This window comes from Micropterus salmoides, unplaced genomic scaffold (genome assembly GCF_014851395.1).
Source record: "Micropterus salmoides isolate LMB-PRFRI ecotype aquatic unplaced genomic scaffold, ASM1485139v1 Ms_hic_scaffold_7, whole genome shotgun sequence".
Classification (NCBI taxonomy): Eukaryota; Metazoa; Chordata; class Actinopteri; order Centrarchiformes; family Centrarchidae; genus Micropterus; species Micropterus salmoides.
The window spans coordinates 10,595,734-10,623,242 of NW_024044459.1; the positions used below are offsets into that span (position 1 = coordinate 10,595,734).

Sequence of the window (27,509 nt, forward strand, 5' to 3'; positions counted from 1 at the left end):
TTATTATTATTATAATTATTATAATGTAGTATTTTTACACAACTGCATTGCTGGTTGTCAATAATAACATAATAATGATGTTTATTTATAGAGCACTTTTTAAAACAATGTTACAAAGTGCTTGTACTAATGTTAATAAAATACTAGAACTACTACTGAATACTTTGTCATCTGCTGTGTGTTGGAGTGAAGGCTCACCTCCCAAAATTGACTTAAATCTCAACATCATCGCTTGAATAAAGCGAAAGGTTGATTTTTCAAATGAAACGCGTTGTATGTGAACACACCATGACGATATATATTTGTCAAAATGCCACAACCTATAATGCCCAAGTGGGATTATATTTGATAACTTTCATTTGTTCATTGTGTGGAATGTTTTTTTTCTATATTACTATGTACATTTGGTGCTCGTCATTATATGAAATAATTTTACATTTTTATTCATTTAGCTGATGCTTTTATCCAAAGCTCTATTTATGTCAGAGGTCGCACACCTCTAGACTAGGGGTTAAGTATTTTGCTCCTTGGTGCACGTGTCACAGTGGGGAGTTGAACCCGGGTCTCTCACACCAAAGGCATGCTTCTTATCCACTTCGCCAATAATAATCATCATCACGTATTCAGCCAAGTAAGAGTATAAATAGTATTTATTTTTAAATATTTTTTCTTTGGAAAATTCTTCCAAGGAGAAAATGTTATCTTCTCCCAAATGACCTTCATATAGTTTAATTCTTAATTCGCTACCCTGTCAGCACAATTTCATTGTGCTCCTGGCTGTTCAGCAACTTACACATTGTGTTTTATTTTGTGAGTTGTATAGCTCATTTTTTAATGTAAAACATTAAACTGTGGGAAGCTATCATAAATGATAAGTAAGCAAAATGAAAAAGGAAGTAAAAAGTGTCAACAAATGTAACAAAAGAAGCACCATCTCAAAGCTGGGCACAAGTAGCATCTATAATACTTGAAGTTTATTTTGAAGTAGAAGCCACACAGTCTGTTTCTTTGGCTAACTCCCGAAAGGTCTACTGGTGCTGCTGCGGTGGAGACAGGCCCCCCCAATCTATACTCTATACTGGGTTGACAAGCTCTGCTTCATACTTCGGTAGACAGCGACCAGTGTCCAAAGTTAGTTATATTTATAAATTAGTATCATTTTCAAAGGTCTAATATTGAAAATGAACGATGCAACCAATTCATTACTAATACTGGAAACACATCACTGACTTCAGTGTTGTATCCCTGCACAATTTCTGTGTATGTCTGTCTTTCATTTTTGGATTTCTCTAAACAAAATAAAGTTTATAACTGTTCAACTCTTAGAAGCAATGCATTATAACAGACTTTGAGATAACAGTATGGGGTTACGTCAGATTCATCAAACTTAAACATGAACCTTTACAGTTTCCGTTCCAATAAAGGTGATAAAAACATTTTTTTGCATCTCATAAATGACATTTTTGTTGAATAAATATTAAATTTGTAACAATTTGTAAGTGATTCACTTTGTAACATACAACCTCAGAGCTCAGTAGGTGTTTTGTTAAATACATCAAACTTGTAACTGGTGTTTATTTTTGTTCTGTTTAGTAATTAGAGTTTTTTCCCTCAAATTAACAATTTGTGCACACAATTTAGTAGATTTTACTCCTCACGCATCATGAAGAAAACTTGTCACTAGCCCAACAATTTAAAATAAAAAGAATAGAGTCCATTTTTGGTGGTAAACAGCAATTATTTATTGAAATGAAATTAAAAAGAATAAGTACCAGATCTATTGCATTATTGTAACATATCGTTTCCGTAAGGGGAGGGGGGGGGTTCTCTATTTTTTTTCTCTGGTAGGATGTAGTGAACACAAATATACAAGGAACATTCAGCTATCACAGATTGCACACCAGATACTGTAATAACGTAGTCTAATGCAAGACCACCAAAATAATCCAGGATTTTATCTTTTTTCCCCTTCTTCTTCTCTCATTAGTCTTTAAGGGTTTTTCCCATAAAGAGTACAAAAGTCCACCAAGAGCAGTGGACACTATCTCCGGCTCTGTACACAAACCTGTCAGTCTGTCGCTCGGGACAACTCAGACAATGCCTCCAAAAAAACCCCCCCCAAAAGAATAAAACCAACAAAACAAAACAAAAAATAACAATGCCAAGAACATGTACAATGCACTGACACAGAAAGTCAGCTGTGTTAATAGACATGCAACAAGTAACAAAACTTGCTGAAATCGCAATAATCATTAAAAAAAATCTAAAACCAGTTATAATTGCATAAATACTTTGTACAGTTCATTTATCCGCTGTGAAATGCACCTTTCTGTTAAAATGACAACGTAAATATGCATTCAGTAAAAACCTGCGATTCCTCTTGACTTTTCTTTTTTTGTACACATGAAGGTGCGAAGGAACTCTTGATTGATAGAAGCCGACTCGGCCTTTTCAGCTAGTTGGCATGATTGCACGCTAAATTACAGTACATTAACGCAGAATGATATAAGGAGGACATTAACAAGAGTGCATATTATTATTACAACATCAGGGCGCTGTGGGAGTGAATATTAAAGTACTTTCTGAAAAGTGTTTTCTTTCCTTTTTTTTGTACATGTTTGTGACAACTAGTGGGAAACCAAAATTTAACAAAAGTTCTCTCTGGGAAATAAAGAAAGCAGCACTTGAAAGCACAGCTGTTGCCCAAGAAAACAACATGAACACATGTATGAAGAGAGAGGAAGGCGCCAACATATGAAAGAAAACAACATGTACAGACTTTACATTAAAACACTCTCTTTATGTCTACCTACTAAACGCAGCAGCAGCAGCAGCAGCAGCCATCCAGCAGAGTAAAAAAAGTGTTTTGTGGTGTGGTGACAAATGTAGTTGTATCCATGACAAACTGCTGTGTAATTTACATTAAACTACAGAAAAACTTATGAAACCACTCTGATGTCAACATGGCAGACTTGTATGGAGTTCAAGCTGTGCCAAAAAATGGTTTGTTGCATTTAGATTTTACTGTTGACTTTACTTTCTTCTTGTAAAAATGTCTCACTGACATTTGTAACTGGAGTTACATTTTTGTTGTTCAACATTGACAGCAAGGTAGACTATGAATTAAAATTTGTGCTTTAACATTTCTTAATTCAGTGAATCCTTGCGAAAGCGTCAGACACTACAAAAACCCACATTTTTGAACAAACAAAAAAACGTATGCCATTGGAATAATTTCAAATTATAATTTCACATTTCTCCTTAACTACTGTTGCTGCTTAATGTGGCAAGAAAAAGGCCAAACAATCTGCCTTTGCTTTGCCATGGTCGTGTCATTATCCCTGAACTGTGTCCATTGCGATTTATGTTGCTTCTAGTTTGTCATCTGCTCTCCTGACAACATAATCATGACGAGACGTGATTTTCTTTAATAAAAGGTCCATGTCCGTTTTTTTGTCTTTGTTTTTTTTCCCCCTCTTAGCCCATGTCAATAAATAAATGGACAGTGACATAAAATCAGGGAAAATAATTTCAAACTTGCTGAAATCATGGATTTATTTAATTGGTTCCTGTACATCCAGACCAACTTGACTGGTCTGATTATAAAATTACGCACAAAAAGGAGCCAAAACAGGGTACATCACTGATGAAATAGGAAACCATGATGTGGATTTAATGCTACAATGCTGCTCATTTAAAAGCTATGGATATTTACCCTGCATTTGTACCAAAACTAAAATGGTTCAAATGCTGATTTCATGGTTGAATCTATGTTCCCAGGGCCCTGTATTCCCCAACATCGTAACCCTGACACTAGAAGTGGGGAACATAGGACCCTAGCGACACAGGAATGACCCCATTCAAATAATTGTTTACATCTTCTCCGATGTGTAACAATTTTCTTCGATACTGAACCAATTCTTTGAAATGTGCTTGGCTGCTGCTCCTGCAGTTTAACATCTTCTGTAAGGACTGAGAATAAAGTGTGTGGAGTGCAACATTTACTGATCTGTTGTAATAATGCCACGGGGTCAGAGTGAAGTTGAAACCAACAAGTACTAAAATAAAAGAATTAAAAATCACAATACATAATAAGAGTCCCTTTTTTGTGTGCATTCAGAAAGCTGCTTTGATGCTGTACAGTAACTAAATAAGGCTACATGAAAGAAACATGATGATGAAACAAAAAAAAAAGTGCAGCAATGTGTCTTTTTTTTTTTTTTTAAACCTAATTCGTTTATATTTCACAGATGACGAACACATGTTTTTGTTCTAGACAAAAGAATCTTGAAATAACTGCAGTGATATGGTTTAAAATTTAAATAAAATCTGAAATGATTATGTGTCCAGTCTTCAGAGAGCAGCAACAAAAAAAATCCACCAAATGGAATTTCATATAAAAGGACAGAATAGATGATTTTTTTTTTTTTTTGAAATCATTGAAATTTGGCCAAAAAAAATAACCAACACAAAAAGGAAATCACAATCAGATAATAAATCTCTCTCCGATGGTGACAGTTTGACACTGTGGGCAACATATACACTCGCAAAATAAATCACCTTTTGTAAACAACAAGAACATCAAAAATTGATCAGGAAATTAAAAAGAAAAGTAATTTTGCATAACTAGCCCCACTAGTAAAGTCAACCCACAGACATTAATTATTGACATTCATATCCCTTCCTCCCCTCGGTGTTACTACTCTGGCCTGGCCGTGATTCGTGACGCAGACTACACACAATCAATTTTGTTTGTTTTTTTAAAGCCAGGAGCGGTTAGTTACAATGCTATGTTACAGGCAATTTGTTTGCTTTTTTTCTCATTGACCTTACTTTTTGTTCTGTGTTTGTTCCTCTTAGAGTTAAAAAGGCCGTGGTAAGTATTTACAATATAAACAAGTTTGTTACGTCTTGCGGTGGCGGGTGATTGATTCAAGCGTGCCGCATCGAGGGTGTTTTTGCTTTTTTCCCCCCTTCCAGGTGTAGAGTGCAGGTGGTAAAAGTGGTCATTAAAGTTTTTATTTCTCCTTTTGATCAGTTATCCTCGTTTTTTCCCCACCTCCCTCACTGAGCTTCACCATTGTGGTGATGAAAGCCGACATTCCCTCCTGTTACAGTCTGTCAGTGTGTTACAGTACATGTGGTTACTGGACATATGAGAAGAAAAAGGGGGGTTCGAGGGATATGTGGTAGGTGTTGAGGGAACAACAAGGCAGATGGAGGAATGAAGCTCTCCTTAGGTTGGAGTCCCCAGGAGGAGGTGTTTCTGTGTCGACAGCAGGTGGAGGTGGAGGTCAGTTTCTGCTGCCATCCTCAACGCTACGCTCATGCTGAAGATTGTAGTAACAGTTCTGACAAACTCGCACCGGTGACGAGATCTTCAGCCTTTTGATCTCTGATTGGAAGCGACTGCACCTGCAGAACAAGGTGCGACATGGTGGACATTTTTAAAAATGATAGGAGGCAGGATCTAAAAATACAATATATATATATATATGGCATTGGAAAGTATTCAAACTCTTAGCACATTTTACTCTCATTACATTAATCTAAAATAGAATAAATGCTAAAAGCAATTAATTTTATACACAATAACCCATAATGACAAAGCCAAACAAATTTTTGCAAATGTATTAAACTCAAAAATCACTCATTTACGTGACATAATACTCTCCAAAACCAGTGTGAATGAAAATACACAGCTATCAATGTCAATGGTAGACAGCTGTGATATCATTATTGGTTAATCTGTGCTAATACTTATACTAAATAAACCATTAGAAATTACTAAAAAATATTGTAACATATGCCTGTCACAATTTTCCAAAGCCCAAATTGATCTCAAGATATTCTAACTAAAACAATAAAAAATAATTTAAAAAGCAGCATATCCTCACATTTGTAAAGAATAACCAAACAAATATTTAAAATGTTGGCTTGATAAAAGGCTTTATTTAACTTTATTTATTATTAAAATAATCAAGACATCAGTTTAGTCAGTTGACAAAATTAACCAAGCATTTTTGGACTAGCTGAGTAAAACAAATGAATAGAAAGCTAAGGGGAAATGTATGGATTACAGCATTATTAACGGTTTTTAGGTAGGTACACTTGGATATCGTCTGCATAACCGAGGAAAAATCTTATGATCCTAATTATGTGACCCAATGGAAGCACAGACAAAATAATAAAAATTAAGTTTGTGATAGGGTTTGTTGAACAGTTCATGCAGCAAATGTAGAATGTAAAACTCCTTGGCAATGCATGAAACAATTACTGCAAAAAAACAGTTAAGGGAACCAGACGAGTTACTTAAATTCAACTCATTAACAAACCTTCAAATGTATAGTTTATGCAAAATGCACATTGCATCTATTATTTGCTTTACAGAGGGCCATACAATTGTCAAGTGTAGAAAACTAATGTACACCTTGTACACAAATATATTTCTTCTACACATTAGAAGACAATGTTAGCCAACAATAACGGTTTACAACAAAGGGAATACGCATAAGCATGTATTTATTCTTTATGCTATGAAAAAATTAAGAATTAAGAACTATTAGCGATCACAAAAATTACATTTCGTAAAATAGGGTTGCATAGTTCCAACCAAGGAAGTTGCCGCCGTAGTTAGCAACGATGCTTTTGGTAAACGCACCCCTAGACAGTGTGGACTGCTGCTGTAATTTACTCACTTTTGGCAGAAGAGCTGCCCACAATTCCTGCAGTGGTGGCGTCGCTCGGTGAGGGAGAAGCGAACCATGCAGCCGGAGCAGCTGTCAACCACCTCGTCCTTCACCCAGTGGTCAGCTGCCGAGCGGCCCGGCTGGTCGCTGACCGACCAGCTGAAGACTCGCCCCCGACCGTCGCCCACCAGGATCTTACTGTGGTCCCTGAAGAGATGACATAAAAAGAGGAAATGTAGAGGAGAGGAGGGGCAGAATGAGGAAAGACAAAGGGAGGGAAGAGGGAGGAGTATAACTGAGCAACATGATACATAAACATCTTTATTCAGTCTTTATTCTTTATTCATTATTGCTTTGACTGGATTTGAACTGTGGTTTGTGTTCAACAGTATGTACAGTATGCTCACAGAGTTTGGAAATATGGCAACTAAAGAATGTCCCTCATATCTTCCATTTATTTAACGGCAAATAATGTATGTTAAAGATGCATCACACAAATATTACAATTCATGAAAACAAAACAACAAAAATCTTTGTCAGTTTGGTGCCAGACACCCTTAGCTCGTACTTGGAGATGGCAAGGGACGTGATCTCGGCTGGGTGAGCGTTGTCCTTGCGATCAAACGCCGTGTGCATGGTGAGTTTGCTCCGGAATACCAGCTGGCGCTCCCATCTGTAGCCTGTGAACACACAAAAATAAACACTTAAACAAGCAACATTTTAACAATTCAACAAACACACTGTCATCAGATTTTCTTTGATCAGAAAGGAAACCCTGATGAACCCCCGTTCCGTATTAGTGTTAGACTTAAGAGCTGAGCACCTTTGACAATTACTGGACACCCACCTGTCCTGAGCTGGTTATACGTCCGTGCGTCCATGGTGGAGGGCTGGAGAGGCTGCGGCACCAAGCTATGGCCTGGATGAGTCGGATGAGTCGGATGAGCCGGATGAGCCGGATGAGGGACCTTAGTTTGGCCCTCAGAGTAGTTGACAAACACGAAGCCGTCCTTTTCATCAATGCTAAGGGTGTCTGACCAGCGGCGAGAGTCATCAGAGCTGCTGTCCATCGACCATGAGGCTCCCGTTCGGGCTGAAGGACCTTAATGTCAGGAACGTGAACATTAGCATGGACTGAGGTTTGTGTCTATATTCTCAGTAAATAAAATATGCGGGAAATACAAGACACATTAAAATGATAAAATAGTGGAATGACAAAGCAAAAATTAGGTCAGAGAAACTTTAATCAAATGATCATTTGAACATGATCTCGCACAAATTTATCTTATTTTTTAAACACATGATGAGTTAAAAGTATTTGTATAAGTGTTTTGAAGTTGCCTCTGCGTTTACCAGTTTCATAATTTGAAAGGTATATTCCAACAATATTTGTGTGAAGGGCTTCACTGACTGTAATTCACACGATATACTGGTATTACGAACTCTGTTCATTTCTGTGCTGCTGAATTCAGTTTCCAGAGCAGTTTTTATTTAGCTCAAACCGCTAAACAGTGAGAACTCAACCGTAAAGAAGTGTTTGTACCTCTGGGTCTGTGGACAGTGCTGCCTGGTTGGCTGCCTCCACCTGTTGAGGGGTTGCGTGGTGCTTTGGGCTCCTGGCTCAGACTGGGCTCATCTCCTTCGGACTCGCTGCTGTCATCATCACCGTTGTGACTCTCGCCACCCTCTGTGAGACCAAGAAAAGTTTACAAAATTCATAGTGAATTTACTGTGCAAATACTTGATTAAATTAAATATAAGCAGACAAAAAAAAAGCACAAACAAAGTAGCCACAAGTCAGGGCAGTTATTTTCCCCTCAATTACTCACCAATCTTCTCTTCACCAAGGCAGTCAGGCACATCTGGCTCTACTGGCTGTGGAGCAGGGGTTTCTGGGACTTGGAGGAACTCCATTCTCCAAAACTACAAGAAATATTTAAAGAAAAGGTTTTATTAATCATGATTTAGTTAAATTAGGCTAAATATTTGGATCAATATGTTCAGCTCCTTTGACAGATTTTGTCTTTAACTTGGCAGGAACAGGGATAACAACAAAATTCTGCACCGCTGTTCATAACTCTTTAACTGTTGCCTCTCTTAAATGCTTGTTTTGAAGAAAAACCTTGACACATGCATCGGCAAACAGTTGGACAAAAGCCCTGAGTGCTTCTGTCTGCAACAGATACCACAAGCAGCATTTGAAAAATCATTGATTTAAAAAACAATGAACAATAAGGTATCATCAGTATGACAGCTGATATTCTCTAAGATTAAAGTGGGCAAGGTTACCCTGACAACGCCGTCCGAGTGTCCGGTGACAATGACATTCTGCGTGTCCCACTCGTTCATCTCCGACACGCAGCAGCACAGGATCTGCTGACTGCGCCCTGTGAAGGTGTTGGCGCTGGCGATGGGGCTGCCATTAATGCTCCACACGTGAATGTATGTGCCTGCGCAAGACACAATATCCCCCTACACAAACACAAACACACGTTACGTTACGTTTCTTATTGCATCAAGTTAACAGCTGCTTTTGTTCTGCTCATTTTTATTGTTCTGGCGTAAAAGTACACAAAACATGACGTTATTTCCATCTAGAGCGACACAGGAGAAAGTTATGCTGCAGCCCACCGTCAGTTCATTGATGCACAGAGCAGAGACGGGCGCCCGATGTCCCCTGAGCTGCGTGACGAAGGAAAGCTTGTTGAGGTCCCAGATGATGCATGTCCGATCCCGCGAGCCACTGACAATTATGTGGTACGCTGACGACGCTGTCAGACACGTTACAGCATCTGTGTGGCCCAGTAACGCCTACGATGAAACAGCACGGGCAAAAAAATTAAATAGACTCAACTATCTTCAACACATAAGACAGATTTGATAGTAGGAGTTAAACCTGACAAGGGCTCACTCTATAAGCCTTAGAAAGATTGGCTGTTAAAAACAGAATGCCCAGGAGTGTACGTTGTTGTTCATCAGACACTGACCCATAATCTGAAAGGGAAGTTTCTCTAAAGTTTTCTTGAGGTTCTGCAGCCTTTAGTGGCACATGAAGCAGAATTGTAATCTTGGTGATTGGCTGTTTCTTCCAGCGGAGTTAAAGTTCTCTCCTTAGGTTTTTATGTATGTAGCCTTGTACCTTGACTTTTTAAGAATCTGGTATTTTGAAGCCCTCTGTGTTAGTGCTGCTCCAGGACTTTGTAATCTCTAGGGAACAGCTGAACTGTGTGTTTGGGTTTTTACCTGTTTGAGCGTAAGTGACTTGGCTCTCTCCTTAGAGCTTCCTGTCTCCCACACACAGATGGCGGTGCTGGTGCTACCGGTGACAACCAGCTTAGGGTTTGGACATATGGCACAGAAGATCTGACCCCACTCTGACAGACACTCATACACCACCAACGCCTAAAGGAAGATTGAAGATTTAGAAGGAAAACTGGTTCTTCAATTGGATGAAGGGAGCAGAGGTGGGAACTTTGTCTACATCTCAACAATCAACACTCACACCCTGACCCTGACGCCCATTCAACTGGCTACTTTATATTGTAACCCTTTTGAAAGTCTTTTACAAATGCATTGAGTGCACCAATAAATTCACCCAAATACCCGCCCCCCCCCCCACAAAAAAAAAACAAAAACAACAACAAGTATTTACTACTGGCAATTAACAGAAATGGTCTGGTACCACATGAGATGAAGTACTGCATTAGGGACTTTTGTAATGGCTGCTGCTATAAAAACTGAGGAGTCAGAGAGGAACATAGGTACATTTTTATGCAAGCACCAGCAGGGGGGGAAACATTGCCTTTAATAGTTTTTCACATTCACTTTTCAGTTTCAAGGTGAAATCAGCAGGCAATCTACAGAGGTCCATGTTTCAATTTAACGGTAGTGGTGAAGAGCCTCAACATATACAATAGAGTCTGAACTGTTCTATAACAAGTAACTCTGGATAAATAACTAAAAACTATGAGCACCCATATGACAGCACTGAAGATAAGTCATGACACATTACATTACATCTCCACATGCAACAGAATGGAGCTCAGTGACGCGCAGAGGTTGCAGAAAAGGAGTTGCAAGTTTAAATCTCTGAGTGACCATGGTTGTTACAATAACAGTTACTGACCTTATCAGATTCATAGTTAGCCAGACGGCAGCTGAGGTCTGCGTAGCCCCAGGCAAAGTTCTTGTTCCAGGTGGGGGGAACCAGAACTTTGTTTTGCTCCACAGCAAGTACGCCCTTGTCGGTGCACACGATCTGTCCCACAGGCTCCTTCAGCTCTAGACGAGGGTAATCAAAGAAATATGTGAGCGCTGAGTCCAAAAGAATTCATGCATCTTAGAGTGTGGAACTGTCAGGATTAGGGATTCAGTCCTGCTGCGACAACCATTTTAGAAGATTGAGAAATACAGGGGAGAGGGATTCTTTGTGTGCGAGTGCTGACAGTTAAATCCACATGCATAAATACAGTATGGCACAAAACACACATCCTAGTTTAGTTACAGAATATTTAACTTAACTGGTACTTATCAGTGTTTCCCCTATATTCATTCAGGAGCCGTGGTGTGCCGGTGCTGAATTATGGCCGCCGCTACTAAAATGTCTCACGATTATTAATATCAATAATTTACACTTGCAGACTTTGCGAGCATGGTAGCACTCATAGCTTGGCTAGCTTCCTTTCCTCATTCTTCAAAGGACCTCTATGTGACAAGTGCTGCTATTCGAGCAGCGTAACCCCTTTAAGGAAACGGGAGTAGCGTAGCGATTGTTTGATTTTTCGAGTGGCAGAAAATTACAGTGAATCTGAGAAGAGGAAAATAATCTGGCAGTAAATTTACAGCGTCGGTTACAGTGTGTTAAGCTTCTCAAGACCAAGAAAAGTCTGTCTGTTGCTTCCCAAACTGCTGGAAAAGTGAAGTCGGTGAAGAAACATCTCCCCTCCCCTGCAGAATGCTCAGCTGAGCAGGGAAGCTAACGCTACTGTCCGTGCCAAATCCATACCGCTTGCCAGATCCGTTCTGCACATTCGCAAAAGTGGTTCTGTCAGTCAAAGAAGGTTACTGCAAATCTGCCTATTCAAAATGATCAAACCAAATCTTTCAAATCAAGATAACAAAATGTTTTTTATCACTGGAGATTAAACGGTTCACTATGATGTAATAGGAATATACTTAAGATATGAAACACCTTATTCAACAGTACATTTTTTATTTTAATAATGAAAACAATCTAACAAAGGAGGGTAAGCCTAGCTGCTAGCACGGCCAATGCGCACAGCTGTAGGGTTAGCCAGTCGACATGCATACAATCGCTGACACACAGGGGTGGCACAAAACCTACAATGTACTTGGGGGAGGGCCCCCAAACCCACCGACCACCGCCACCTTTCATCTAATGCTGACCCAAACCTATGTACTATGTAATGTTAAGCTACTCTGGCATCACTTGCTCATGGACAAAACAACACTGCTGCTGAGACACTTTTTAGATTCAGACATACAGCATGTGCACTATGCGCACAAAATAATTTCGCGTCACCTCTGCTGCTACAACTCCATCCTAGGGGAAACACTGTTTATACTACATAGATTAAAATTAAAAGAAAAAGAGTAAGTGTCTCTGACTATATTTGTGACCGTTTGCGTGTGCGTGTGTGTGTGTGTGCGTGTACACACCTTTGACAGGTGCTAGAGACGGCCTGAGATTGTCCAGATGATGGAAGAAGATCTTGTCACTGTTGGAGTTTGGAGGAATACTCGCTATGTCACCGTTGGCTTTACTGCGTACCCGTTTAGGAGGATGTGGCTTCTTAAACAACTGAAATAAACACGTTTCAACAGTCAGTGTCAAGGAAAACAACAAAATTGACATCTATCAATAAGAAAACGCTAGTAAATTCTAATTGTGGTAGGTAGGTTTAAAATGGAGAGTATCCTGAGAGTAAAATGGTACAAAGAAGCATCTGATGAATCTGTTAATGAATACCTCTAAATCTGTTATTCTGTAACTGGCCTAAATACGGGATGGGATAGACACAGAACTAAGTTTCTGCGAGTTTGTCAGGCATCCAACCACAATTTGGATGTCTTGTTGTATTCTAGCAAGATTAAAAGACTATAGCCACGCGAGCAGCCTGTGAAACGGACGTGCTAATTACTCAACACAAACTAATTGGTAGATAGATGGAAAATGGGAAGATTGGTCTGAGTGTGGCATGTTGAGGATGTTATCATGCTAGCAGTTGCTGCTAATGTAGCTAAAAACAGAGCTCCCTTGTTATTGGTTTACTGCGGTAGTAACACCAGCATTATGACTACAGTACAACCATATTGCTCCTAGCAGTAGTTCTATAGTAGTCCAAGTTGCAAGAGTAAAGCTATTATTAGCAGTAGTTGCATTAACATAGCCTGAAGTAGTAGTTTTAGGATATTACTATTAGTGGCAGTAGTAGTAATAACGGTAGTTAAATAGGAACAGCATTAACACAGTTGTTAGAAGCAGAAGTACAGCAGCAGTGCCTCCAAGTGTTCAGACATTGGCCAGTATCTGACCTGTTTGGGGATTTGTCCAAAGTTGTTGATGAAGCCGATGGTGGCTGTTTCCTTGAGTGGGTCATTGATGTTGTAGATGTCCACCTGGCCCTCGTAGAACAGGTGGTGGAAGACGTTGACCGCCTCCACCGCAGGCGGGCCCTGCTGCTTGTAGCCGAAAATCAGGTCGATCCATTCGTGGAGGTGGGCAGATACGTAGTCGCACTCCAATGCCTGCAGCCGGGTGGAAGAACACCACAAAGGTTCATGTGTACTCACTGAAACTCCTAACCTAAATAATCACAAGTGGGTTAATGAGCTACCTCTCTGTGGACTCTGATAAACTCCCGGGGGTCGCCCTTGGCCCAAGGTGGCAGGATGACATCACCCAATTTGGTGCCATTCTGCTTGGCACCTGGTACGTCAAACAACAGAGAGCAAAGAGAATATTAATATTCATGCACTCAATTATCTTTGTCTGTTTGACTTTCATCCGATCTTACTGTCCACGCTTCCTGATACTGACCCAGGTCGAAGTTGTTGGAGTTGAGCAGGAACTCGGGCAGATAGAAGAACTCGGGGATGAGCTCTTTGACGTCGGCCATGTTGTGTTTGGAGGCAGAGAGCCAGGCTTCACGCATACTGTGGAACATCCTGTCAGCGAGGTCAAAATGACCTCCCTGGTAATCACACAAACACAGGCAGACGGTTTGACATTATGTCCAGACACCTAAGAGCATCAACATTTTGCTGCCTGGGCCTTTTTTGTTTTGTAGGTTCTAAAAGGATGATAATCTATTCTGCCAGGCCTTAAAATCTGCCAAAAGCTTTAGAAACACAACTTGTGGCAGCACTGACAATACTGTTTCTTCATTTGGTTCTATTTTCCTGTGCAGGTGGACTAAAAACAACTAACATCGAATGTAAAACTGAAATTTCCTTATTAAAAACATTTACACTACAATATTACACTATAACTGTAACATTATATCAGAACAACTTTTTAAATGATCAGTATTTCTCTGTCCTAAATACAACTATCTGGGATGTATCACATTTCTGTGGAAACATACAGACGATAAGCAGAATATCAGTAGGAAAGTTCTGAAGTTCAGATCAAACCTGAAGTCTGAGGAAAATCTGTGTGAAGGGCTCCATCCGGACCAGATAAGAGGCTACGATCATGGCTGAAGAGTAGTGGGTGCCGTAGTGATATGCTGGAGTTTCCCCTGGTGGGACAGAAAACAACACATTCACTTACACTGGTGAATGAGACATGTGCATGCAGTTCTGAATAATATTCGATAAGAATATTAGTAGTGATTTAGAAAAAAATAATGTGTATAATAATCAAGGGTGTCAATCTGCCACAGAAAATGGACACAAAATGGAGAAGTCTGCCATCGCATAACCTCATTTATTTGGTGTTTTGAAAGGTTCAGTGCAGGCTGTGCAAGTCATTGTGTGCCACTGGCTGCTGCAGGGTTTGAAGTTCTCTTCTCTGAAGTTCTCTGCACCCGTTGTTTAATAAAGGTCTCATATATTAATTTAAAAATTTGACTTTTTGGATAAAAATAATAGAATTAGTGTGCAAAAGCCTCGGGTGTGACTGGCTGAAATAATTCTTATAGTCTAGAAAACGAGTAGTTTTATTTAACTTAACTTAAAAATAACAACAAAAAAAACCCTGACTTCATCCTGTTAAATGCAATCAGTTAACTCTGACATCTTACCGCTGGGGTCCTCCCAGTCCTTGTACCTCTTCTTGTACTGTGTCAGTCTGTCATCAGTCTGGGCGCCCATCGGCTTGGCGAGGTTACGGAACGTCTTGGGGTTGTTTAGGTCCAGCTCCTGGTTAGCATCGCCAACACAAACATCACCAAGGTTACCAAGACAGGATTAATGAGGGAACAGGTATTTCTTGTAGTTGAAACGGTTAACATATACACATATACACACTGATTTTGTCCCAAACCCTGCAATCACCTCTGAGTCGAAGTCGGCCAGGATCCAGGGGAAGACGGGATACTGCATCAGGTCGTTGTAGGATCGTCCTGCCAACGTGTTCAGATGCATCAGGTACTGGAAATTACTGATCTCTCCTCGCTGGAAATAGATAGTAAACAAATCAGTGAGGCTTATAGTGCGACATTTCTTCACTTTGTGTTGTTAAATTGAACAGTAGGGTTAGACAAGGACTCTAGGTTCTTACCTCCCATCTCTGAGTCACTGACTTTTCACCGACCAGTGTGCTGAGGAGCCCAGATCTGACAAAGACCAGGACAGAGAGGATGTTTAGTTAAAACAACTCAGTACTTGGCTTTTCTTGCATGTGGACAGTAAAAAGCATCCTTAATTTATTTTCTAGGATATTAATTTGGTTGATTACTACAGAAGCCTGTAACAAAGTAATGAATATAAATATGTATCTGCACATTCCATAAATCCTCTCACAACCTCCAAAAAAGGTCAAATACTTCTCTAAGAGCCAGTGGAATTAAAGACTTTATGATGGGGATAGAGAACACCGGTCATGCTGAAAGTAACGTAGAGGTCTTACCCTTGCTCGACGCTGGTGTTGGGCCTCTGGCCTGAAACTGACTCTGAGCTGTCAGCCAGTGAAGGCACCACCGCCAAGAACCTGCAGGGAAATAATAATTAAATGAAAAAATGGTTGGGGGGAGTGATTACAGTTCCACCAGACTTTCTTATTTCTCTGACTTTCTAAAACTGACAATACTGGTATTAAAGTGATCTACTCAAAGCAGAAATATTATGATGGCTGGACATTTTAAGACAGGCTTACAATCTCCTCTCTGAGGATTTTATTCTAATATCACACAATGGTAACATCTGTAAAATCCCTGTCTTCCACAAATACCCTGAATCCTGACTATCCAGTCTGAAGTATTTTATAATTTAAAACGGGAGTGTCTTTAAGTAAAGAGTACTAAATTGCTTGTCACTTCTGAGGGTTGAAAGAGGACAAAGGTTTCTGTTACTGAAATGTAAGAGTAGTAGCATGCAGTCCAAACTCTGGTTTTATTTGTATTGAGTACCTTTGGTAAACTTTGTTGCGGACTCCTTTCTGGAAGGCTAACAAGTAGTTTCTCCCATCTGCTGAGAAGACTTCCACTGCCATGGGCTGAATGGTGATGACACACAGGATATTTAATAATCAAAACACACAAGGTGGTGAGTTAAACACTAGAAATGTATTACCACCAAACTCCAAACATGTTGAGCTACTCAGTATAAATATCTTCTAAATGTTCGAACTCAAGTATGTGTCTTGTGTTGGTGCTGCAGCGTATGTGTGTGTGTGTATGTGTGTGTGTGTGTGTGTGTGTGTGTGTGTGTGTGTGTGTGTGTGTGTGTGTGTGTGTGTGTGTGTGTGTGTAATGCATGCATACTGACCTGCAGTAGGTAGCGTCTCTTGTGCACCTCCTTGATGTCTTCATAAGCAAAGATGCTGCAGGTTCTCTTCAGCTGGCTCTGTCCTTGTCTCGCTCCTCTCGGGATGATGGCCTCATGCAAACTGGACACAGACAACAGACATTCATGAAGTTATGCGTCAGCTCAGTTCTACATTAAATGTTACCCATAAAACACTTTCAGCAACAGCTCCTTTCAGCCCTCGAAGACAACATGTTTTGACTGTATAGCATTATTAAATCAAAGAGGCATCTGTCGGTTATTTTCACATTGTGTCTCAAAGGAAAAGACAGAGTGAGTTCCTTAAAGATAAGCGTGTCATATCTCTGCTGAGTTTCACAACGCATGCTCCATCAGCAGCATTACATCATCCTGGCAGCAGAAACTCCCACTGCAGCGTACAGAGGAATGATGTCATCTTTTATTCAGGGAAGGAAAGTACAGCAACTGTGTGATCATGTATTCAGGTTAATTATCCAGCCCTCGTGTAAAGTCGGGATTCTCCTGGTGTGAAGACCTTGATGTTAAGTGACAGATACAGAGGCCTGGACCTACTTTGGGGGCAGGGTGTCGATGTCCCTGATCTCCCTGGACACGGTCATGGTGTAGCCGTCGATGACGTAGAAGTGCTCTTTCCCAAACAGCAGCAGACCCTCGCTGGTGTCCAGACCCTGCACCCTGGCACAGCGGTACATGTGCTGAATCTGGAACAGTTAATGTAAGAAAGTGTTAATTACCTAAAGTTTAGAGAAAGCAGTTCTCTCATGAGTCAGACTTTGCTCCAGGCACAAATCTGTGAAGAAGAATAACTGCGTTGGGCGATGTGCTTCCCCTTACTCTTTTGGAGAAATGGCCTTTAGCAAAGGATTCGATCCCTAGGTGCTGCAGTTGAGCTGCTCAGCGGTCATCAGAAAGCCCGCAGCAGTACTCAATTAAAAGGGCTGGTGTGAGCCCAAATACTTTTGTGAATAAGGCAATGTAGAAAATAAACGTCACTCAGAAATTTAAGTTAAGTGATAAGGCTTTATGATTTTAGCACTTTTGCAGTTTTCTCCCAACTTCTGGAAAAACTGACAGCACAGACTGTGAGTCATTGCTGAAGGAAGGTAGCACTATGCCATAAAACTGATAAAAGAATGATGATATAAAATGAGTACTTGTACTGTGCAATGACAAAATAAATAAGGTTATAACACTGATACAGTTCTACACAAATAAACTGAATAAATTTTCAATACAATTAAAAATATTAACCTTAAGAAAGTATTGTTTATAGCACTGGAATCTAATTTTAGCCTCTTGCACAAAATTGGACTTTGTTTGATTGTTATGTACTTTTGCTTGTGGTGGTAGGTGACACTTTAGGTGTGAGAGAACTGGGTTCAATTCCCCACTAGTTGTTCCAGAGGCGTGTGACCGCTGACATGTATAGCAATTGTAAGTCGCTTTGGATAAAAGCGTCAGCTAAATGAAATTAATTCTGGTCCAGTCTTATGTTAGCGTTTCCCTTTCTGACCTTCTCTCCCTCCTCCAGGAGGCGCAGCAGAGACGTGTTGTCGGTCCTCTGCTCCTCCTCAGGGCCTCCTGACTCTAACAGCTGCTCCTGAAGCTGCTCCTGACTGTCCTCGTCTGCACCGTCCGCTGTGGAGCGAGACCTCTTCAGAGGAGCCTTCACCAGGCCTGATGAGCAGAGCACAGCAACGTGTTAGAGAGGGCTATCAGGTAAAGTAACACTCAAGATAGTGTGTCACACACATGTAGAAGAAAACCAAGTTCTAGGAAAGTCTCTGGTTGTCTCTGTACCTTTGACTCTTGCGATGGTGTCCTCTCCATGTTCGGGCTCATGCTGTGTCGTCTCGCCCTCGGTGTTGTGCTCCACAGAGTGCTGGTACATGCCGGGGTTTCCAGACAGCAAACGCACGTAGTATTCTTTACTGTCGTAGCTGATGGCTCGCCGGTAACGGAGAGGCTTCTGGAGTGGAAGGGGGGGGGGGGGGGGCAAGAAACGAGAAGTAGATGAGGTAGTTGTTTTGTAAATACCAGTTTGCACTGTGTGTTTGTCAAACAACAGACTCAATTCCTGAGAGGGAAATGCCTTTTGCTTGGGAAAGGTGGCATCGGTTTAAGATTATCATATTCCAGAAAAGTTTGCTAGTGTATCGTTACTAAATAAATGCTACCACTGCGTAGACGTTTTCTAGAAGCAGTGCAGTAACATCAGAATTACAAAATTATAAAATGTCAGTCATGGTTTTATCATAGGATGTTCATTCTTATACTAGGACCTACAAACATGTGAGGTCCACACCATCATAACAACACCTGAGGTTCTGAGATTATGGTAATTATCACCAGCCTCATCTGGATCACCAATTATCTGGTGCATATGTAGAAATGTCTATTGTGCAGAATCTAGGGTGCATTTAATTAAATACTGGAGGAAAACAACTTCAAAGTCAAAGCAAAATACAAGTAATGGGTCAGCTGAACATAAACATGCTCACATGCAAATGTACATGTATACACAACCAAACACATCAAAAACAGCCCAGTGAAATTAACCCATTTCCCATATCTGGCAAAGCATCATCGCTCAACACCTTTAAGCACACATAACACAGAGTGGGGTTTTAAACAGGAAGGCCGTGAACTCAACACAACAAACGCACAAGTCCAAGTTTGTACTGCACAGTTGCAGAAAAATCAGGACCAGGCTTTAAATCAAAAGTGAACCACACGGGGCAGAAAACCGCTGCAACAACAGGACTGACATGTTGCTTCTACTGTCAGTTCACAGAGAGCACTGCAGCAGCAGCAGCTTTCTGATCAATAGGATTCTGTCTGTTACTGTCATGCAGTCACACCAGGCATCAACAGGAGCTCAATTATTTTATCCTGAGGACTTCAGGAAGCTACCTGGGAACGGTCAAGGACCCCAGCCAGGGCTGAGGGTACCAGGGGCACCAGAGGGGGGGGACACGGCTAGAGAATGTAAAAAGAGGGAGGATAAGGGTGTTTTAATATCAGTTAAGAAGCCTGCTGACCTATTTGTACAGTCAGTGCAGCAGAGATTAGCACTACAAAGGCCATCTCGTCCAGTGATACTGAATTTTACATATTTCCATCTACATCACATTTTCCTTTTTTGGTCATTCTTAAAATAGCCACTAAAAAACTAGAACCAAATGTTTTTCTTTTAAATAATAATAAAAACAAAAGTATATATATGTATTTTTTCCTCAAAACTCAACAAGAATTATGGGGCAGATTCTTCAAGAATTCGCAAGTGTTTATAGAGTGAAGTTGAAACCCATGATAACCTCTTTCAACCACTGCCACTTTGAGCAATACTCAAAGACCAAGTTGAGCAAACGGCTAGTAATGATATTCAGGCACAAGTGTTTGACTTTGTCAAACACCCTGCAGCTACTCCCTGAGCACTAATACATTATGTATTAAGATTAGGCCTGGGGGGGGTTAATTATACTTGGTCCATTTAAGGGGCCATGAGCCAGAAATTTCTCCCTAGAAGGGTTCTGAGTCTATTCATGAAGCGTTCATGAACTCTTCCAATTCCACCAAGCACATATTAAATTATGTGACGAATCCAGGGTGACGGGGACATTCCCAGTGTATTAGGATTTTAACATTTCTTTAATCACTTTTGGCTACTTGTATTGTTGGTAATCTTCAATCTTCCAATGAGTAAATGCACCAGTTACATGCCTTGTGTTGTGTTTTTAAGAGTGTGAAATTTATACAAACTTAAATGGATGTGCCTGTGAGCTATCTTTCTTATCTTTTGTATCTTCCTAACCAAATAAATCATTGTGGGGTAAAGAGAGGCACCCGTTGGGAAACAGAGAGTGGGGATTATCTGTAGAGAAAACAAAGCTAAGTGTGTCTCGGCCGTGCCAGGAAAAAGAGCCACTGGCTGCTGGTGTCACTTCCTCACATGACACAGACGGGCTCGTCCAAGAGCTCTATTTCAGGAGAGCTATTCTTACAAGTACACTGTGTTTTATTAAAAATATTTAAAGTACATTTCTATTTCTATTAACGATAAGAAGTATTTTAAATATGGGTGTTTGTGCCAGTAAATCCACTACTTCACATCCTTCACATCCTTCACTTGCTTGAGTTCTGCCATTATTATCGAACATGATTATTCCACGTGTCACACAAATACTGCGTATTGGTACGTCTACCGTTAATGGCCCTGTGAATGTGCTTCTTGCACTTTTTTGGTGGATTTATTGGTTATTTATTGCTTGCTAGAAAAGTTATGCTGGACGAGGCCATCAGCTAAATGTATAAAATGTAGACAGACTAGAAACCTCTTTCTGTCGCCCTCACTGTTAAAAATATTGAGAAGGTGAAGAAACAGAGATAAATATGGAAAAGTTCATGTTAGCTGGAAATGCTGTAGTGGATCACGGGAGCATATTAATCCAGATTTAAAGCTCAGTACCTGTGTTGAGTTGGTGTTGGGCTCCATCTCAGGGATGTATGGGTAGTGGATATAAAACATGTCATTGCGGACCATCTTCTTCCTCATCCGGCAGGGGCCCTCCGTCATCTCCAGCATAAACTTGTCCAGGTGGGAGCCGATGGGTGGGCCCCAAAGGCCCCGTTCACGCAGCAGCTCGTATTCTATGGACGCCCACTCCTCAGTCACGTACTTGAGGGCGTTCTGCTGCCGCTGGGAGATGAGAGGGGTGGATGAGGTGTGAGTGGTGAGTCACTTTAAAAATGTTGCTATAAATTACACATGCTGTCACAACTGCTACACCAGTCTGTGAAAATGTTCCTGTACTGTGTTTTTTTCTCTAGTTTCCTGTCCTGCAGTAACGTCCTGACTACACTGTTACATAACAGTCCGTTGTTTTTTTTCCTGCAGCTGGTTTCATACTCTAACTGTTGTATAATAAGCTTGAATTCTTTGTGCGCTCACTGTGATTGGTAAATTTAAAGAAAGTTATATCTGTTTCATTCTATCCATGGAGTCATGATGCAAAGTGTGGTACCTCTTGATGTTCTTTGTACTGCATTGCCACCAGGTCTCGAACAACAGCTATATGTGTGAACATCCACTGGAAAGTCTCCTGTTGATCAGAAACACAAGATTGTAACTAGTGATAGACTGATTAATCGTGCCGATAACTGGCATTTTGAGATAATTGGCATTGGCCAATACCTGCAGTCACGAGGCTGATATATCATTCTAAATGACAGCAGATCTACTTGCAAATGATAACTGGCTAGCGTTAAATATATATCGTTATACTGAGGATGATGCAGTTGAAGGACGTCACTTCTAACTGTACTCCACTCTCCGTTAAGTAACAGACACCTTCTGAAATCTACAGCAAAACCTAATGTTCTATTTCATTAATACAAATTCCATCTAAAACAACAAGTTACTAGCTAAAATAAACATGTATATTAGATTATACTCTCATGTGATAACGACAGTTTACATTTCTTTCCCTATAATATATTACATACAGCCGTGCAGCGAGTGTCGGCTGTTTTTCGGTGTACCTGTGCAGACAGGCTGTTCTTGTTAAGGCAGTTCTCCTTCTTGTTGCGGCGGACGCCTGTCAGCTTGGAGAGGCCGAAGCCGCTGCTGACTCTGGACAGCTTGGACTGGGTCGCCGGTGCCACTGCTTCACCACGACTGATACACTTCTTCTCATGGACTGAACAGCAGAGAAGAGAGCAGAGAAATCAGTGCATTAATTAATTTTTTTTTTTTACCACTAAGCCATCTGAACAGTCCACACTTTCAAGCAAGATAAAGCACATGTGAGATGCTGACAAAAAAAATACATCTTGTTGTGAATGTTTTGCATAACAGTGCATCAGTGGAAGAAAAACTGCCAAACAAAGCACATGTAATTCTGAATTTGGCACTTTGGATTTTTCTTCTAGATTTTCGTCACCAGCACAATACAAAGGACGAGAAATACATTTATTTTGGTGCTCAAAGCATTTAAAAATTGCATTTTAAAAAACTCGACAGAAACATCTCTTTCCAGAAACTGAGTCTTTTTTACTCTACAATAATCTACAGAAATCTCAACCGTTTTCATCTGAACTATTAGTCCCAAGAATCCAGAAAACAAATTTTACTTTATTGCAAAAATTAGAGAAAACTTAAAACACCTGAGAACTTAACAATATCTGGTTACCTGCCAAAGTTTTGACTTAGTCTGGTGAACCAGACGCTTTGGCAGGAGGCTGGTAGTAATTCACCACTCTGCTTACATCAGCGAAAGTACAACACTGATGAAGTGAGGAAGAGGGAGAGAGAGAAAGAAACAGCAGGAAGGAGAGCACATCAGCAATAATATGCCGTACTGGCAAGGCTACCGTATTTCCTTTGCAAAACAACAAGAGGAGCTCCCAAATACTTGATCTAATGATATAAATCTGGATAAGGCACGAACGAGGAAAAAAAAGGATACCGCAAACAGGAAATGTTGAACTATTGCACAGCAAGCATGTGCTGTTATATCTCGGGTGTGTGTGTGTGTGTGTGTGTGTGTGTGTGTGCAAACGTGTTTCCCGGTCTCACCCAAGTGGTTCTGCCAGCTCTTCAGGGCCGGTTCTTCCAATGCGGGCCGGGCCGTGGCGATGTCCACGTGGCCTCTGTCGTTGCAGGGCAGAGACACTTTGAAGATGTCCTCGAGCATCTGACGCTTGCTGTGCATCAGCTCCGTCCACACCCGGTTCACTGCCTTCAGCAGCAGCTGCCGGCCTGCAGAGGGAGGACAAACAATCACTCTCATATTTGAGAGAAATAGGCCTTTTGTGTACGTAGAGAAAGTCTTAGATTTTTGAGTTTAGCTCATGATGAATGGGGGCAAAAACAAAAGTGTTGTGTTTATAATTTTGAAAGGTGAACCAGCTGATACAGACGTTGTACAAGAAAATCTCAACACCAGACACAGGAGCAGGGTTCACTAGGTTTACTTTCCACACATATTTAACAATGCCTCACCCTCGCTGACGTCGTGGCTGTGTGTGGCGTCAGCCTCGTTCTCCGTGGGCATCATGACATGCCAGGTTGTCATCCTGGCCTCCGCCTCCAAACCGAAGCCCTCCACACTACTGTAGAGACAAACACAGAGTGACTTTCAGTGCCAACCTGCCAGGTGGTGGGGGGGTCACAGGGAGGGTTAGATTGTTTGGCTCCTCTGCAGCATGTCAGTCTGCTCTCTGTAGTTTTACACTGTGTTGTGTTATATTGCATAGTGTCCCCAGCATGGTAGGAAACTCAGTCTCTCCCCCACCTGCTGATGTTTTGGAAAATGCAGGACACACACACACAAAATGACTTGCCACAATTACATTCAACTGTGTTTCTAAGTTTTAGTTTTACATTCCTCAGAGGCAGAGCTGCTCAGAAATAATCTCACTGAGTTAAACCAGATGGAGCCGAAGAACTTGGTATAACTATTAAACAAAATATGATTAAACACTAATCCATGTCTATAAACATGATGTCTGCCCAATGCTGCTGTCATAATCAAAAATAAGACTTTTAGGACATTGTATGGCCTTAATCTCGGACCTTTTGAGATGTTTTTAAGATCTGCGGTTACCCTGCTACTGACCCTCCACCAGACAAGCCTTTTGTCGCCTTACCTCCCGCTGTGCAAGCAGATAAAGCAGTGAGCCAGGCAGGCCACAAAGTCCTGGTCGTGGTTGCCGGGCCCGAGCACCAGGTTGCGGTTGACGGTCAGGACCCGCAGGGCGTCTAACAGGGCCACCTGCTGTGCTACAGTCTTGTGGGGTCGACAGAGCTGGTAGAGCACCGTCCGGTTCAGACAGTGGTAGATGGTGTCGAGGGAAAGACCCTGGGAACGCCTCTTAGACTGGAGGAGGAGGAGAGGGAAGAAAAGAAATGGTTAGGTTAGGGGGGGAAAAGTATTTTTGTATAAGAAAGTGCTAAAATAAGAGAAAAGTTGGTTCTTTAGTTAGGTGGCTGTGCTCTGGATATGGATAAAGCCGCTGTGGAAATATTTCAGAAAGAAGATTTGCTTGAGCAACCAGGGCTGAACTGAGTTAAGCAGTTAGAGGATTGTGAGTGTAGTTTTGTTATTCTAGTGCTGTTTTAGTGTCTGAGCAGAGAACTGCTCATAGTGGGGGAAAAAACAACAACAAGGAAGCAAACACTCAAACAAAACTGCTAATGTTACATGTAAAAATGTGTTTATAGTCAATGTCCTACTGCTTGTATATTATACTGTGCTTGCACCACACATTAAGTTAAGTAACAAAGAATCATGCTGTAACCCTGCTTGAGATACAAAGGCGCTACTGAAGAACGGCGAATGGACGTCGCCACGTTGCATCGTCATGTTACTACAGTTGCTGAAAACGGACGAACAGTGCTACAGAGCTCGTTTTGTTCTCCTTCTACTTCTGGTAGAATTCAGACACTGCAGACACTCATCACTGTGTTGAATATTTAAGTTACAAGAAGAAGAAGAAGAAGTAGTAATAATATACTGCAGGGGTCTGCAAATAAGTTCTGCATCAGAACAATATTTTCAACCATTACATCGTGGATGAGAATTTAAGCCATGCATCCGCATGTTGGTTAGTTAGCTCAGTTGTTAAAGCGTAGGACTCACAACTCAAGAGTTGAGGGATCAAGTTTTTTTTTTTCCCCTCTCTTCAACAAATGGATTCTGCAGCCAATGTTGGGCTGCACTGTTTTTGTTTCAGTGTTTGATCCTCATCCATCAACCTACAGACGCTGCAATTTCCCGGTGTCTCCAGGCAGATCGCGTTTTCTGACGGCTCTTTCAGAGGTGAGTCAAGCAGGCTACAGACTCTTAATGTCGTTCAGAATTTTTCAAAGTAAAAAAAAAGTAGCGGGCCAGATATTATTGCTGGCGGCAGTTCTGGCGATGGTCCATAATCAAAGAGAGAACGAATGTGTTTCCCTTGTCAATGTTTGTATAAACTTTATCTAATGTGTGGTTTATAATTTACTGTGGTACAGAAACAGTGACAATGTTTCACATTCTTGGCTTACATTTTCCATGTCATCTGTCAGTGGCCAAGTCACAATAACATATGGTTTTACTGAATAAGTAAGTAACTATAATTTCTTAATAAATATTCCTAAAGAAAACTCATTTCTTGACTGAACACGCTCTGCTGTCTCAGAAGACACACCTTTTGTGCTGTTGTCAGACAGCGTAACTGTCCTACGCTCTTTGAAAGATTAGGGGGCAGTGGTAGACTGGATAGATGGTTGCAAATCACAACCCTCGCCACTAGATGCCACTAAATCTTACACACTGAACCTTTAATACCTCACATTGACATGCTTTAGGTTGTACACACCTTTAATAGTGTCTTGCAAGCATATACTGCACGGACTGGGTACTTAAATTTGAAGTAAATTTAATGAAATGAAAAGTAAATACATTTTGACTCCCACTGCAAACCTCAGCATGACATGGCCACTGATGACACTGGGGATATTTCCAAGGTACATTATGGTTTAATAAAATGAATTTCAGAGCATATTCTCATAATCTTCTCACTTGCGCAGTAGTGTGTATAGAAAGCAATGTATAAGAAGTAGTAATACAAAGTCCACACATGTCTTCACTTGAAAGAAGTCTCTGCTTGGTTAGCTCTGCTGTTGCTTTGCTTTCCGTCTCCAGGGCTGCGGACCTGTTGGAGGTTCACCTCTGCTTTGTGGCTTTTGTTTTGTTTTCCTTTGTTTTTACAGGACAGCATCCATGCAGCACACATTGCTTTGATTATTTTGCTGTAAATGAGAGGTCACTAATAGGCGGTCCTCTCCGGACCCCCGACCTACAGCTGAATTTCAACCTTGTTACGGAGTGTTTCTATTTTAACCCGCGCAGCTTCTCGAGCATTTACTGTACTGGTTTACACAGGAAACTCAAAGACCAATCGCATGTGCTCCAATCGTCTCATGTGATGCTGCTCAGCCAATCAAATCTGTGCATTCCAATAAGCATTGCGAGTCGAGTTTGTGAGCGAGATACACCGCAGACGTTTTGGAAACACTCAGGGAGAGAGGAGACGAAAGAGAAAAGAAATTTCACATGGCTTTTAATCAAGACTGTACAAATTTTTATATGTACATTCTTCCCACGGGCAGTTTAACACCAAAATATCTCATATATCTCCAATCCTAGCTGGCAGGACAAGCTAGAGCTCACGTTTCTCACTGAACAAGAAAAAGTAGGAAGTTGGTAGCTACATAAGAGGGAATGAAAGAGAAGAGGAGGCATTAGAACTGTTCATTTGTTAAGATGTGTTGAGTGTTTGTTTTAAAATTGGTTGAGATAGCACTTCATCACTCAAACTACACTTTTTATTTCATTTTTTACTGAAATGAAGCACTTTATTTTACTTAAATTTAGAATTTATAATAAGAGTAGTTATTAGCCTATTTATTATCCCGCCAGTTTTATGTGAAAACTGAATATTAATGAAATATTTTCAGTTGTTGACTTTAAAAACGTGTTGATACAACTATATGACATGACATGACAATGATAGCACAAATTAGTCGTTTTGATGTTCCGGGCCTTTGCTTCGGGAAATTTTCTCTAACCTCTCTAATCCACTTCTAATTGAAAACTCCTGCTGTAAATAAATGACTTTGTTCTTCAGTATAGCCATGTGCCTCACTGTGCCTAAGAGCTGAACTGTGGTAACACATATATACAGACACATAACAAATACACACCTGTCAGTCAGTCAGTCAGGCCTTTAATGCAGCCATAACAGCCATATCATTTCATTTCAATTTCATTTTGCCTTCACTGGCTAAAATGAGTTAGTGAG

The 27,509-nt window shown here is 40.8% G+C and overlaps 1 protein-coding gene across 5 annotated transcripts in view; it reads right to left on the minus strand.

Moving 5' to 3' along the window:
• Window positions 1-1,717: 1,717 nt before the first annotated feature.
• Window positions 1,718-27,509, minus strand: part of wdfy3 (WD repeat and FYVE domain containing 3) — a 105,968-nt gene continuing 80,176 nt past the window's right edge. For 4 of the 5 annotated variants that reach the window (XM_038702616.1, XM_038702615.1, XM_038702613.1 and 1 more), the window contains 30 exons: window positions 24,312-24,541; window positions 23,665-23,774; window positions 23,239-23,421; window positions 22,203-22,360; window positions 21,686-21,763; window positions 21,130-21,360; window positions 18,462-18,630; window positions 18,175-18,338; window positions 17,214-17,362; window positions 16,641-16,761; window positions 16,283-16,368; window positions 15,784-15,864; window positions 15,436-15,490; window positions 15,210-15,329; window positions 14,957-15,074; window positions 14,346-14,452; window positions 13,750-13,903; window positions 13,547-13,638; window positions 13,245-13,457; window positions 12,369-12,510; window positions 10,816-10,970; window positions 9,933-10,091; window positions 9,321-9,500; window positions 8,979-9,161; window positions 8,519-8,612; window positions 8,233-8,376; window positions 7,537-7,791; window positions 7,258-7,369; window positions 6,699-6,896; window positions 1,718-5,415 (listed from right to left, as the gene is read on the minus strand). In XM_038702616.1, the coding sequence (XP_038558544.1) occupies window positions 5,295-5,415; window positions 6,699-6,896; window positions 7,258-7,369; window positions 7,537-7,791; window positions 8,233-8,376; window positions 8,519-8,612; window positions 8,979-9,161; window positions 9,321-9,500; window positions 9,933-10,091; window positions 10,816-10,970; window positions 12,369-12,510; window positions 13,245-13,457; window positions 13,547-13,638; window positions 13,750-13,903; window positions 14,346-14,452; window positions 14,957-15,074; window positions 15,210-15,329; window positions 15,436-15,490; window positions 15,784-15,864; window positions 16,283-16,368; window positions 16,641-16,761; window positions 17,214-17,362; window positions 18,175-18,338; window positions 18,462-18,630; window positions 21,130-21,360; window positions 21,686-21,763; window positions 22,203-22,360; window positions 23,239-23,421; window positions 23,665-23,774; window positions 24,312-24,541 (4,362 nt within the window). In that variant the 3' untranslated portion in view covers window positions 1,718-5,294. The remainder of the gene's footprint in view (window positions 5,416-6,698; window positions 6,897-7,257; window positions 7,370-7,536; window positions 7,792-8,232; window positions 8,377-8,518; window positions 8,613-8,978; window positions 9,162-9,320; window positions 9,501-9,932; window positions 10,092-10,815; window positions 10,971-12,368; window positions 12,511-13,244; window positions 13,458-13,546; window positions 13,639-13,749; window positions 13,904-14,345; window positions 14,453-14,956; window positions 15,075-15,209; window positions 15,330-15,435; window positions 15,491-15,783; window positions 15,865-16,282; window positions 16,369-16,640; window positions 16,762-17,213; window positions 17,363-18,174; window positions 18,339-18,461; window positions 18,631-21,129; window positions 21,361-21,685; window positions 21,764-22,202; window positions 22,361-23,238; window positions 23,422-23,664; window positions 23,775-24,311; window positions 24,542-27,509) is intronic. The other variant, XM_038702614.1, reaches the window with a different exon arrangement.